Source organism: Mastigoproctus giganteus, chromosome 4 (genome assembly GCF_048544385.1).
Source record: "Mastigoproctus giganteus isolate SK-2022 chromosome 4, ASM4854438v1, whole genome shotgun sequence".
Classification (NCBI taxonomy): Eukaryota; Metazoa; Arthropoda; class Arachnida; order Uropygi; family Thelyphonidae; genus Mastigoproctus; species Mastigoproctus giganteus.
Genome location: NC_143578.1, coordinates 28,818,492 through 28,834,024, shown reverse-complemented (window position 1 = coordinate 28,834,024; position 15,533 = coordinate 28,818,492). Strand labels below are relative to the sequence as shown.

At 37.8% G+C, this 15,533-nt stretch overlaps 1 protein-coding gene across 3 annotated transcripts in view; it reads left to right on the top strand.

Moving 5' to 3' along the window:
• Positions 1-15,533, top strand: part of LOC150086503 (multiple PDZ domain protein-like) — a 431,516-nt gene that overhangs the window by 255,651 nt on the left and 160,332 nt on the right. For all 3 annotated transcript variants that reach the window (XR_016546894.1, XM_090372609.1, XM_090372607.1), the window contains exon 20: positions 12,465-12,569. Coding sequence is in view for 2 of the 3 variants with exons in the window: in XM_090372609.1 (XP_090228735.1) it covers positions 12,465-12,569 (105 nt within the window). In the remaining variant the exon portion in view is untranslated. The remainder of the gene's footprint in view (positions 1-12,464; positions 12,570-15,533) is intronic.

The following is a 15,533-nucleotide window of genomic DNA, read 5'->3' as shown; positions in this document are numbered from 1 at the left end:
GAAGAAAGATGCAAACCAAGATCCAAAGCCAGTCGACCCATCCTAATTGGTCAATATTTAATGATCTGCCACTCACAACCTTTTATAGAAACAAACCACAAGCAACTAGGCCTGCAGGTATTAGGTTAATGGAACTAGCAGAAAACTGGAATATACAACTCAAAGTCCACCAAGAACCTATAGATCACGTTCCTCCATGGTCTGTCATCATGCCGTATTATGACAGTTATTTCCACCAATGGGGGAAACACTCTTTAACGAGTATTAACATCCAGCAGCTGCACATTGCACATTTACAATGTTATCCCGACTTTGCGAAAATATATACTGACGGTTCAAAGTCCGAGAATGGATCAGGTGCAGCAGTGGCATTCCATGACACTATCACTTCTGTGTCACTTCCGACAGAATGCAGCAGTTACACCACTGAATTATATGCCATAAAGCTTGCTCTGGAAAACATTTTCCATCTCTCAATCGAAAAGAGCATAATCTACACAGACTCGCAAAGTGCCCTATTAGCAGTGCAAAAGATTTCCCCATCTACTCATCCGTTACTACAGCTAATCAGATCAGAGTTGATTCGTCTCCGTGATCATCAGCAAAATGTTGTATTCTGCTGGATCCCAGGCCATACTGGAATACCAGGAAACAAAATTGCAGATGATGCTGCCAGCATCCCCAATGAATTTTCTGATCCCTTTCAATGATTACAGAATACATATACGAAATATATGTAAGGAACGATGGACACTACAGTGGCAAACGCAGATTCATAACAAACTCCTTGAAATTAAACCTATACCGCAATTATGGGCCTCCAATTTTCGCACAAACAGACAAGAAGAGGTTGTAGGCGCCTCCGTAGCCAGGTGGGAAGGAGCAGCAGTGCGTAGCACACTCTTCTTGATTAGACCGGGGTTCAAGCCCATCACCACCAAATACAGAGGATGCAGAAAGGTCAGGGAATGACCACCGCATATTCCCGGAGCAATATGGCCTTAGTTGCTAATGCTCCTAAAAACCAAACAACAACAACAACAAGAGGTTGTCCTGGCCCAAATAGGCCACACCCATTTGATCCATCTATTCCTATTATTGGGTAATGACCCTCCACAGTGTTCACATTGCCACAGGCCACTCACAATAAAACACATACTCCTGGAATGCACCTTGTATAACAACTCCCATCTAATTTCATTCACTTCTCTCTCAAACTTACAGGAATTGTCACTCAGCCATATCATAGGCGAAAATTCAAACCTTTCAGAATTTTGTTTCTTTCTGAAATGAATAGGTTCATATAACCGTTTCTAACTGCTTCCATAGAAGCCAGTAAAATTAGTACTAACTACTATGATAGGTGCAATATGGCCTAAGTAGCCCTTGCACAAGAAAAATCCAAGTACAACAACAATACTCACTCTATTACCATTGTTTTGTTTTTTATTGCAAATAAAATTAGTTTATGTTCATTTCAGAAGTATACTGATAATGTTTTTAGGCTAGAGAACAGAACAACTTTCCCATTGAGAAAACAGCAATTAATTAGGCAAAATTTAAAATTAGAAATCATAAATTCTAAACAGTAATACAACTTAATGTCAACTTAAAAAGTTTCAGCTCAAAAAAAGAATGAAATTTCCAAGTGATAAATAACTTAAACCTAAAACTAAGCAAGACAGACCCTGGTGCCTTTTAATTGAACCATTGTATATTAAACATGTGGGAAATATTGAGGGCTTCCTTTGGAATTTTCAATAATTACTTTGTGTGCATTTCACATAATTTCCTCAGTTGTTGCAAATCTATGACCTTTCAAGGGGGCTTTAAGCTTGAGGGAAAGTAAACCACGGGGAATTAAAGCAGGTTAGTATAGTGAGTGGTGGTGGGTGCACAATAATGGAGTGCTTCTCAAAAAATTCTTGAATGTAAAGCACAGTGTGTAATGGCATTTCCCTGAAGCCCACTTTTATTTGGTCATTTTCTCCAAACAACATTGTGCAGTCACTATAGAACTATTTTGTAGTATTCTTAGTTGGTTCACTATAGCCTCAGTTGTGTTTGCACCAGAGAAACAGAAATCATTCAACCTGGTTCACTGTTTGACTATGTGAAACAAATTCATAATGAACAGTGCCCTGTGGTTCAAAGAATATAAACATGATTTTCACATATGATTGAGATTCACTTTAGTATTAGTAATAGCCATGTGGTGCAAGGAAGCCCAAGCCTTTTTGCTTTACCAGCCAAAAAATAAAATAATAAAATAAAATAATTAATAAAAAAATAATAATAATAAAATAAATTACATGTTTAACTCCCTCTTCATGTAGGTACTTAGCCAAGCTGACCATTGAATTTCTCCCAGTTGTCAGGCTCTACCACTTATGGAGGCATTTAATTCCAGTAATTAACAACTTGTAGCTAAAATAAAAATTCCTACAATCCATTCAAAAACCTTGTCTCATATAATTTGAATTCACGATCCCTATTTCTGGAATTATTTAAAACAGTGAAAATTTCACTTTCACTGTTTTAAATAATTACTCTCAGAGTTTTGTACACCTCACTCAGATCTCTTCTAGGTGACTTTATTGAGGTGTACAAGGTGTTAGTAGATCAGTTAGCTGATCATATCTAACCAGATACATTACCTATCTTTGGACTCCTTTAAGAAACTGGCTGTCTTTTTTTTTTAGTTGTGGTCTCCATATTTAACATAGTATTTAAAATGTGGTCTTAAAGTTATTTTATACAATGGAATTATGATCTCCCTATCTCTACAAGCAAATATTTCATAAATTGTAATTGGACACCATGGGCCTACCTTGCCACTGATTTCACTGCTCAAAGAACTTCGAGTCTGACCATATCATGACTCACAAATCTCTTTCTACTCCACTACTCTTGACATCATCTGCAAATTTTGAAAATGCACTCTCTGTCCTTTTATCAATGTGTTACAAGTGTTCCCTTGGGAATCCCACTTTTTACATTAACCCAATGCGAAGAATAACTGTAAGTCACAACCCTCTGCCTCTTGTCCTCACACCCGTCCTGCAATCTATCTAAGAATATTCCATATATGTAGGAGTTTCCATATGGGTAACTGGGTATGAGAGTACACATGAACAGGTGAAGTTTTTACGGCTCCAGTTAACAGAAGTTTTCTTAAATTTTTGATTATTTATTGACTTAAATTGGCCCATTAATTTATTTTCTAGAGTTGCTTTATATTCCTAGTAACAATACTTTAGTTTAAATTGAACTTAGATAAGAGATTTGTAAGTTATTACTTAGTATCAGTAAGGGTATCTAATCCATGTGTTGGACAAATTTTGTAGCTCCTGTGAATGCTAAGTTTTTAATTATATTTAGCCGGCTTATTGACTTAATTGTTAGATTAAATGGTGAAGGTAAAGAAAGCCAACACGAGAACGATGAGAAACATCAGATAACTTACGCGGAAAATTAGTTTCCCAATACGGCACTCTAGCACTGCTCACTCAGTAAACAGACAGTAGGTGTTATCGGTCTGGAGCAAAGTCAAGACGATATATTGATTGACAGGTAGGCATGGCAAACGATGTGCTGATTGGTGGTACACAAACGCAACAGACGATAACATGGGTTTAGTATCACTTTAGTAGCACTTAGAAGCACTAATGGTAACTTGCCCTAATTGCACATGCCCTAATGAACACTTTCCATAATGGTGAAAAAGGTCAGGTTACCTCCACTTAAATCCCATGGGAGCTTGAACCCCTCGCGAAATGGAGGGGGTAACCTAACCTTTTTTCTTATGGCGCCTCCGTAGCCAGGTGTGCAGGAGCAGCAGTGCGTAGCACACGCGTCTTGATTAGACCGGGGTTCGAACCCGTGCCCACCAAATACAGAGGATGCGGAAAGGTCAGAGAATGACCAACGCATACCCCGGAGCAATATGGCCTTAGTTGCTAATGCTCCTAAAAACCAGATAACAAACAAATAAACAAACCTTTTTTCTTTAGAATCATGGGTGGACTAGCACATAAATTTTTTATTACTGTACTTTTATTTTTAAAGACACTCGTGCGGATACACATGTATCATAACATCAATCAACACCTCAATAGCTATTCATTATGTCTGTGTATGTCTGTATATGTATGTATATATATATGTATGTATATATATATGTATGTATATATATATATATATGTATGTATATATATATATATATATATATATATATATATATAGTGAATTTTCCTTTTTTCGTAACCAAACCTAAATCAACAATATAGTAAAAACACTCATGAACTCCAAAAATCTGCTCCTAATGATGAGAAAAAAAGATAATGAAGAACATAAAAATGAACAGAATGAAAGTTTTCATCAAAAAATCAACCACCATTTTATTTTTCTTACAAATTTCTTCCATCTTTAAAAGATTCATCGCTACTATTACCTGTTTACCATTCATCTCATAACTAGTATGCACCGTTCTTTACTCATAAATACACATTATAATGCCAACCAATGACTACACAGTAGCTTGTCATCTGTTTTGCCCACCACCACCAATTATTTCATCGTTTGCCACATCTACCTGTCAGTCAATATATCCTTCTCGATTTCGGCTCCAGATCAATAACACCTACCGTCTGTTTACTGAGCGAGCAGGGCTGGTGTCAGGAAAGTAATTTTTCGCGTAAGTTACCCCGATGTTTCTCGTCATTCTCGTGTTGGCTTTCTTTACCTTAGATGATTAAATTATTTTCTATAAGTAGCTTATAGACCTAGTCAAGTTCTGTGGTTTATTTTGAATTTAGATAGTGCCATTTGAAAGTAATTAATACCTTGTGTCCATAGATTTACTGTTTGTAACTTGCCGCCATTATTATACGATTCAACATATACAGGAACTAGTAGCGTAAGGTTTAACGGAAAACTAGATGGCGAGTATAGTAGTATCAATTAATCAGTAAAATTTGCTAATCTAATTAAATTTAATTGTCATTTAAATTGTGCTTTTCTAACTAAATACACATAATGACCTAGTTTTTAAAAGCGTAACATTATAAATTAATACATATAACTTGACAGGAGATAAGAAAGTCATATAACATAACTCGGAGATAATATTTGATACTGAAATACACATATATAGTGTTATAAATGCATTGGGATATAAGTTTAGGGTTATATTTTGTATTGGAATCTTATTTGAAATTGAATAGAAATCATGACTCAGACCAGAGCAGCAAAGCAAAAGGCTCAAACTAGTGGGGGAGTGCTGTCTCTCAGGGGATAACTGAGAGGGGCGGTTGTCTTCTGAATCACAGAGGACAACCTTTTGAAATGCACTGCTTGTTTCATATTTGTGATACAATCAGGAACAGGACATGATATCGCCAAGGGGATTGTCTTTGTGTGTGCGTGAGGAGTGTGAGGAAATCATGTGCCAACTCAGCATTGTTATGGGCCTATATGAGAACTTGAAGAATGGGGGAATGCCCTCAAAAGATTTAAATTGAGGGTTCCATCAAGCTCTCAGCTGCCTATATCATTGCCACAGCTTGCACTTGAACGTCACGCAACACAGCAGCAATCCCCAAAGCAGAATGCACTTGTCCCAAAGGAACTAGTTATTGTTGCTGACTCTATTGTCAGGGAGACGGGGAATATACTATGCAAGAAGGATAGGTGGAACAGGACCAGGGTATGTCTGCCGTATTTGAGTCTTTAATTAAGGTTGCATTTCAACAACAACTTTATTGTCAGTTAATTCCTTCTTCCTAAATAATCATCTCAACAGGGTGTTTTATGATTTGTGCTTTTTTCAAATGTTAAAAAAAGGGTATCTTGGAAATTTTATTATACTTCCAAAAAAGGGTACGTCTGGCAACCTGTAACGTATGTGTCATTCTCTTTGAGGAAAGCTGAAGCGAAATGAATTGCCACAGTTCATCCTCCTCTTCAGATTTTGAAGAAGATTTAGAAAATGCATGTGCTTTTCTTATAGTCGAGAAAACAAGAGTATGCAATGGATACACGACATCAACTGGAAAAGAAAACAGAAAAAGGCGAATTCCATCATTTACTGCAGGACTTAGAAGAAGATGAAAATCATTTTACGATGTACTTACGGATGAATAAAAAAGAATTTAATTTCCTATATAATCCAATTAAGGATGACATTCAAGGGCAAAATACGCAATTTCGAAATTCAATCAGCGCTAAGGAAAAATTAGTTATATGTTAAAGGAAAGTTAAAATACTGCAAATTTAATTTTGAATAAGGACTTATTCTGTCAAAATATGAAACAAAAATTTTTAATGAAATTTAATAACAACAAAAAACTACTTCTCAACCCTAAAAATTGAACTTGTAAGAAATTGAGTTGTGCAAGTTGAAATGATCGACTTGTTCATCCTCTCAATTTGTAATTCTGTTGGTCTATTTTCCTCCTTTGGCCATTTTTGAGCATCCCTGTGACTGGACATTTGCGGTGAGTATGCCGAGTAGCTGTTCGAAGTGGAGGGTGCTTCGGAATAGGCACAGGAGCAACGTCCTTGAAGTTGTTATTTGTTTTCGGATATTCTTATTTGTGTGCTGAAAACAGATTATTTACTTCAAATTTAATTTTCTATTAGCATTTCCTCTTGTCATGTGGTCAAGCCTAATGAAATTTCTGTTCAAACAGAAAAATCTGAACTCCTGACAATGTCATTCGGTCTTGAAGCCCGACATGTTATCTTGTGAATACAGCCAATGAGAACAGTGCTCTCCGAGCAATAAAATAATTGGTAAATATAGCTCCCCCCACATTTGACGTTACGTATGTATACTAGTGAAGTCTCGTGAAGTAATAATAGCAGTGTGTTTGTGCCCTAAGTCCCATATAATGATAGTGTAGTGAGTTTTCTGTTTCTCTAGAGAACTCAATTTCGGTGTACAAACCCTTAGCCATAATTATGAGAGCTTCCTTGGACTCAGGGGAGGTACCCATGAACTGGAGATATGCAAATGTTTCACAAAGCAGGATCAAAGGGCGACACAAGTAATTATAGACCTGTGAGTTTAACTTCTGTTCCAGAAAAATTAATGGAGGCACTGGTTAAAGAAGCACTGCAGGATCATCTAGACAAGAATTCAGTTATAGCTTGGACACATGGTTTTGTTAAGGGGAAGTCTTGCCTGACCAATTTGATTGGATACTATGATGTGGTCACAAAGAAACTGGATGCAGGGAATAACTGTGATATCATATATTTGGATCTTAGAAAGGCTTTTGATAATGTTGCTTATGGAAGACTAGTGCCTCCGTAGCCAGGTGGGTAGGAGCAGCAGTGCGTAGTACACGCTTTTTGATTAGACCGGGGTTCGAGCACGTGACCACCAAATACGGAGGATGCAGAAAGCTCAGGGAATGACCACCGCATATCCCCGGAGCAATATGGCCTTAGTTGCTAATGGTCCTAAAAACCAAATAACAACAATATACGGAAGACTGCTGCACAAATTGGAGCAGTGTGGCATTGGAGGCACATTGCTGCTATGGATAAAGGGATGGTTGAGTGGAAGAAGACAGAGTGGTAATCAATGGACACTGCTCTTCTTGGACTAATGTTATTAGTGGAGTCCCTTAGGGTTCAGTGTTGGGTCCATTGTTTTCTGTATAAATCAGAGATATTGATGATGGTATATCAGGCTTAATGACAGTATGCTACTGCAGCAGGATCTAGAAAAGTTGAGCAAATGGGCTGAGAGGTGGCAAATGAAGTTTAACATTGACAAATGTAAAGTACTACATATGGGAAGCAGTAACCCAGAGTAATGCATCAACTCTGTGGAACTACACTGACAGTGGTAGAGAATGAAAAGGACCTGGGGTAATTGTGCAGACAGATATGAAGTTTTCTGAACAGTGCAGATGGTCTGAAAGAGTAGCTCATGGTGTCTTGTCAATGAAATACAGGAAGTTTTCTAGCAGGTATAAGGAGGTGATTATCCCCTTGTATAAGGCAAGGGTCAGGCCACACCTTGAGTACTGTATACAGGTCTGGAGGCCTCATTTTAAGAACGGTGTAGATCTGTTGGAACGATTACAAAGAAAGGAAATAACATTAGTGAATGGAACGAAGGGTTGTTCTTATGAAGAAAGGCTTAAATTTTGCAAATTACAGTCTGGAGGCAACTGTGAGGTGTATAAAGCCTTGAATGGTTTGAGCATGCTCAATGCTGATAGGATTCTTCCTTTTGCTCAGAATAATCACCTGAGAGGGCATAAATTCAAATTGAGGAAAGACAGTTGTAGGATAGAGATGCAGAAGTTTGCCTTTAGCCAGTGGGTATTTGATAGGTGGAACAGACTTCCATCTTTTGTTGTGGAAGTTGATAGCCTAAATAAATGTAAGACTGAGCTGCGCAGGTATTTGGAATGAATGGAGGGGTGAAATTGAAGCGGGTTTTTTTTTTTGGCTGATGCTGCATAAGCTTGCTTTCTTGCATCGTATGCCTCTACTAACGCTAATGCTAACAGAAGATATATTGTGAATGATGTTACTGTCCTGAACAAGGTAAATGTTGGAAGCGATCACAGAATGGTAAGATGCACACTTGATATAGATGGAAGAAAAGAAAGGAAAAACTGACTTGAGTAAATAATACAAAGGTCTTTGAGATAACAGAAGAGGAAAAAAAGCAGTATGTGCTGGAACTTAAGAACAAGTTTGAGGTTCTGCAGACTGCTGAGGACCAAGATATCGATGAAGAATATTACAAGTTTCTGAAAGTGACAAAGCCCAAGAAACCTATAGGTAAAAAAGAAATCCAAATAATAAAAAATTAGTGAAGAAACACTTTTTATGATGAACCGAAGACGACAAAGGCCGCCGTAACCTAGTGGTCAGGCGCACGAGTGCATAAGTACACGTGCCTTGAGTGACCGGGGTTCAAGCCTGTGACTACTGAATACGGTGCTGTTTCTTGTATTCTATCTATCTTGTGAACTCCTCTTACCGTTTGGTCGTCCCGGAGTATAAACAGAAAATTTATTTATTTAAATGAAGAGCAAGAAAAACAGTGTCAAGGAGAAAATTGATTATACTGAGTTATGCAAAGCCATTAGAAAGAGACTCAGAGAGGACATAAGAAAATTTAACACAAGAAAAGTAGAATAAGCATTAAAGGAAAACAAAGGATTTAAATCGGCAGCCATGTGCAGTAATACAGAAAGACAAATGATAATGAAACTGATGAATAGCAATGGTGTACTTATAAATAACAGAGAAGGCATAATTCAAATAGCAGAAGACTACTATAGAGAATGATACAAGGAGCAAGGGAATGATTCCAGCAATCGGGAAGATGGATTGCAAATTAGTAACACATATGACATACCCGATATCCTTCCTGATGAGGTAAACATGCACTGAAGAAAATGAGGAATCAGAAGGCCCCGGGGGAAGATGAAGTTACTGTATAGTTGTTAAAATTGGGAGGAAGAGACATGACAGAAAACTGGCAAGACTCTTCACAAAATGCATTAGAAAAGGTGTGATGCCTAAGGAGTGGAATAATGCAATCATAGTTTTGCTGCATAAGAAAGGAGATAAATCAGAAATTGGAAATTATAGACCAATTAGCTTGTTATCCCACATCTACAAGTTGTTCACAAGGGTCATTACTAACAGATTAGAGAGAATACTTGATGAGAATCAAACGAAAGCACAAGCTGACTTTAGGACATGATTTTCAACTATGGATCACCTTCACGTAATATCACAGGTAATGGAGAAAGCAAATGAATATAAAACACCATTATGCCTGGCATTTGTGGATTATGAAAATGCATTTGACTCTTTACAGCATTGTTGTTGTTGTTTGGTTTTTAGGAGCATTAGCAACTAAGGCCATATTGCTCCGGGGATATGCAGTGGTCATTCCCTGACCTTGCCGCATCCTCCGTATTTGGTGATCACGGGCTCGAACCCTGGTCTAATCAAGAAGCAAGTGCTACGCACTGCTGCTCCTGCCCACCTGGCTATGGAGACACCTCTATACAGCGTAAGGCAATGTTTCGGGCTATGGAAATACAAGGCATAGATACCCCATATATTATGATTTTGAAGAAAATATATGAGAATGCTACCTCCTTTATTATACTAGACAAAGACAGTAGTAAATTTAAAATTGAGAAAGGAGTTCGACAAGGAGACAATATCTCAGAAGTTGTGTACTGTTGCCCTCGAGGAAGCTTTCAGAAGATTAGACTGGTCGCAGAAAGGAGTCATTGATGGAGAGTCAATGATTGCAGAAAGGAGTCATCCATTTAATGTGAATGGAGAGTACCTGAACCATTTACGATTTGCAGATGACATTGTTGTCATAAGCCACGATCCCAAAGAATTAGAGGAACACCTTAATCAGTTATGCAGAGTTAGTAAGGATTTTGGACTAAAGATGAATATGGCTAAAACAAATGTAATGATGAACAAGTATGCTACAGAAAGGGATATAATGAATGAAGGAGCAGTAATTGAAAAGGTTGAGTCATATACTTATCTGGGACAAGTCATTTCTGTAATAGCGATAAATGGCTGTAAGTCAAGAGAAGAATAAATTTTGGATGGATGGCATTCAGGAAATATAGTCACATACTGAGGAGCAATATCCCAATTTGTCTGAAATGTAAAGTAATGAAACCAGTTTGTCTGAAACGTAAAATAAACCAATGTAAACTCCCCACCATGACTTATGGAAGTGAAACTTGGGCACACCAAAAGAATGGAAGAGAAGCTGAGAACTACACAGCGAAAAATGGAACAAATTATATTGGGAATCAGACTGTTAGATAAGAAGAGTTAGATAAACACATGGATTAGGCAGCAAACTCAAGTAAAGGACATTCTTATCTTATCAAAACTAAAGAACTAAAATGGTCTTGGGCAGGACACAGCTCGAAGACATGATGACAGATGGACTAAGAAAATAACATGGTACCCAAGAGGAGCTAGAAGAAAACCTGGAAGACAAAGACAGACAGATGAAATTCATTGAGTTTGTGGGTAGTAAATGGATGGCCATTGCACAAAACAGAAGGAACTAGAAAGTTGCTGGAGAGCCTTTCATCCTGCAGTGGATTGAAAATGGTTGATGATAATGTGCTGTCAGTCCTGTGTTGTCATTTGGTTCATGAATGGTGGTCAGGTCTAGTATATTCTTGTCCCTGGTACTTTCCTTAACATTCTGATATAAATAAGAATCATCTAGTTTGTATAAAATCTTGTGCCTCATAGCATGTTTCCCCCTGACTTGCTCCAATCAGTTAGCAGTAAATTTAAATCACCCATAATAAGACATTCATGCTTGCTTACCTGTTCCATTTTCATAATGATGTGTCATTGTAATCTTCACAATTGCCCGGTCTGTAGATTACTCACACTGTCATTGTACCTTTGCTTCTAACTAATTTACACCACACTGATCTATACTATTATGCATAATTTTAACTTCTGGCTCTGTGAAAGCATTGTTGTGCCAAGACTGCTTTTTTTGGGCCATGTAGATGGCTGAGTCTTCTATTAAGAGGAATAGGCCTTTGTTTCTGGGTTGTAGCCATAAGCTCACAGTTTGTCACCAGTAATGATGGTAAAAACAAAGTGTGGTTCAGCAGCAGCACGTTGACAAAGATCCTGATGTCTGAGTATTCACTATGGTCTGCGATCATCAGTGAGGATGCAAGTCATAAACTTGGCTGAAATGCATTGCATTTCTAAATCTTGTGCTAAAATTGATTGGCATATCCCACAAGAAATACCACTTTCACTAGCAGCTTTGTGGATAGTTAAATATTAATCATTCCTGATTAGATCATGAACAAGAGATGAAATTATTGGCTTGTGAAGTTGAAAGACACCAAAGCAGGGATCATGTTTGACTGAAAAGAGACCCGCTCTAAACATTGTGAATCACTGAGAAGTTTTCAAACAACACATGGTAACTTCTCCAAAACCTGGTTTTAACATTTTTTTAAATTTCTGTTGCATTTTTTCTTAATTTGAAATGAAATTTGATGCAGATTCACTGCTCAGTAAAATCACTGTTTAAAATGTGACAAAACAAAAAAACACCTGCTATTCAACATATGCTAATTGAAATTTACTTCAGATAGATAAATGATTCATGATACTGTGTGTCTAAATAAGTGACTGAACATATTGCAACAACATGCAACTTGCTACAATGCCAATTTCAAGATACAAAGTCAGTCCCTGGTCGTATTGATCACACCTTATACTTTTGTTGACTGAAACCTAAATCCACATCAAATGAATGATAATATATAAAATTGACATTTAATAACAAGTAAAACTACTTTTAATAGTGCTAATTTGGATATTCTGAATATGCATGCAGTTAAAAAATTATAAAATATTTTCACTTTGTCTTATCTACCTTTCAATTATTTTAGATTGATGGTATAGACCTTAGAAATGCCTCTCACAAAGAAGCCATGGAAATAATAAAAAACGCTGTCAATCCAATAAGATTTATTGTACAAAGCTTAGTGCCTTGGGTGAGTTTTTTCCTGATAGGTTACAAATACATATTAAATATTGTGTCATTTTTACTTTTTCTGTTACTGATTTCATGAAAAATAATACACTGATTTAGAGAATATTATGAAATTTCATCATTTTGTAACAGAATTTATGCAAGGTTCCCACTCAACTTGAAAACATGGAAGCAAAAAAACCAAGATATTTGATAATGTTAATCATTATCTGCCTGTTAATCATTTCTTGAAGTTTTAATAGCTTCAGGAAAAATCTTAATTATCTGTCTCTTGTTAGCCATTATTATTATAATGGTCATAGTCTTCTCAGGCTCTTAGTTACATTTTCATATAATGAAAAAGGTATTTTAGTCTCCTCTGAACTATGGAAAAGTTTATTATTGGTTAATAAAAAAGTAAGATAACCCCAACCATAACATTAGTCCACGATGAGCAGTGTCTGTTGATTACCACTCTCTGTCTTCTCCCCCTCAACCATCCCTTTAGTAGCAACTTGCCTCCAATGCCACACTGCTCCAATTTGTGCAGCATTCTTCCATGTGCAACGGTATCAAAAGCCTTTCTAAGATCCAAATATGATCCTCCTTCACAAAGGAGGATCAAAGGCTGACACAAGTAATTATAGACCTGTGAGTTTAACTTAAGTTCCAGGAAAATTAATGGAGGCACTAGTTAAAGAAGCACTGCAGGATCATCTAGACAAGACTTCAGCTATAGCTCGGACATAGCATGGTTTTGTTAAGGGAAAGTCTTGCCTTACCAATTTGATTGGATACTATGATGCAGTCACAAAAGAACTGGATGCAGGGAATAACTTTGATATTATATATTTGGATCTTAGAAAGTCTTTTGATACTGTTGCACATGGAAGACTGCTGCACAAATTGGAGCAGTGTGGCATTGGAGGCAAGTTGTTGTTGTTATTTGGTTTTTAAGAGCATTAGCAACTAAAGCCATGTTGCTCCCGGGATATGCGGTGGTCATTCCCTGACCTTTCCGCAACCTCCGTTATTTGGTGGCTCACGGGCTCGAACCCCGGTCTAATCAAAAAGCATGTGCTACGCGCTGCTGCTCCTGCCCACCTGGCTACAGAGGCGCCGGAGGCAAGTTGCTGCTATGGATAAAGGGATGGTTGAGAGGGAGAAGACAGAGAGTGGTAATCAATGGACACTGCTCATCGTGGACTAATGTTATTAGTGGAGTCCCTCAGTTGGGTCCATTGTTGTTTTCTGTATTTATAAATGATATCAATGATTGTATATCAAGCTTAATGTCCAAGTTTGCAGACGATGCAAAGGTCGGCAGGGTTGTTAAGGACACTGCTGATAGTATGCTGCTGCAACAGGATCTGGAAAGGTTGAGCAGATGGGCTGAGAGGTGGCAAATGAAGTTTAACATTGACAAATGTAAAGTACTACATATGGGAAACAGTAACCCCAGAGTAATGTATCAACTCTGTGGTACTACACTGACAGTGGTAGAGAATGAAAAGGACCTGAGGGTAATTGTGCAGGCAGATATGAAGTTTTCTGAGCAGTGCAGACGGGCTGCAAGAGTAGCTCATGGTGTCTTGTCAATGATATACAGGAATTTTTCTAGCAGGGATAAGGTGATTATTCCCTTCTATAAAGCAATGGTCCAGCCACACCTTGAGTACTGTATACAGGTCTGGAGGCCTCATTTCAAGGAGGATGTAGAGCTGCTGGAATGAGTATAGAGAAGGGCAACAAGATTAATGAATGGAACAAAGAGTTGCTCTTATGACGAAAGGCTTAAGTTTTGCAATTTACAGTGTCTGGAGACTAGCACCGGCGAGGTGATCTGATAGAAGTGTATAAAGCCTTGAATGGTTTGAGCATGCTCAATGCTGATGGGATTCTTCCTCTTGCTCAGAATAATCACCAGAGAGGGCATAAATTCAAATTGAGGAAAGACAGATGTAGGATAGATGTGTGGAAATTTACCTTTAGCCAGCTGGTAGTTGGTTGGTGGAACAGACTTCCATCCCTTGTTGTGGAAGTTGATAGCCTGAATAAATTTAAGTCTCAGCTGGACAGGTATTTTGAATGAATGGAGGGATGAAATGGTAGTGGTTTTTTTTTTTTTTTTTTTTTGGCTAATGCTGCATAAGCCTGCTTTCTTGCATTGTATGCCTCTACTAATGCTAATACATGGGCTGTGTTAAGGTAACTAATCGTAAGAACAGGTGCTTGTATACATGCATGTACACTAATGCTAGGAGCATAGTAAATATAAATTTGATGAATTTGAAGATGAATTGCTGGTCAATACATCAAATGTGGACATTGTTGGAATATAAAGGATGCAGAATTTGAATATTATTATTATTATTATTATTAGCTTTATGGTGCAAGGAAGCCTGAGGCTTATGCTACACCAGGCAAAAAAAAAAAAAAAAAAAAATTCTGAATTACCCTGAGAGAGAAAGAGAGAGAGAGAGAGAGAGATGTAGAAGGGAATCACCAAGAAAGAGAAGAATGATGATATCTAGCTCAGGACCCTGGGTGTGCCAAACCCATACTCACTTTGAATATCCTTTCTGTACATATGAGTATGTACAGAAAGGATATTCAAAGTATTTTTGTTTTTCAGGTGGTCTCCAGGGTTCCTCCTATACAACGCAATTTCATCTGTAAGGCGGTATGTGAGAGTGTGGGTGTGCTCTCATGTTTGTGTGGTTATGTAGAATGTTGAGTGCCGGCACTTTGCGACTTTGCAGCCAGGGGGTGGGAGACACCTGGTCCCCGTCACCTGACCTCCATCCCTTGCCATGAAGAACTGAAAGAGGAATAAGTGGGAGAAGTAGGGGAGAAAGGGAGGGGAAAGGGAAAAAGAGGATAGAATGTTGAGAAGAAGGAAGAGACTTATCTGGAAAATGAAAATTAGGTGTTTAGGAAAGGTAGCAGAAAAGAGGACAACCAGCAAACTAACCCTGTTAAACAA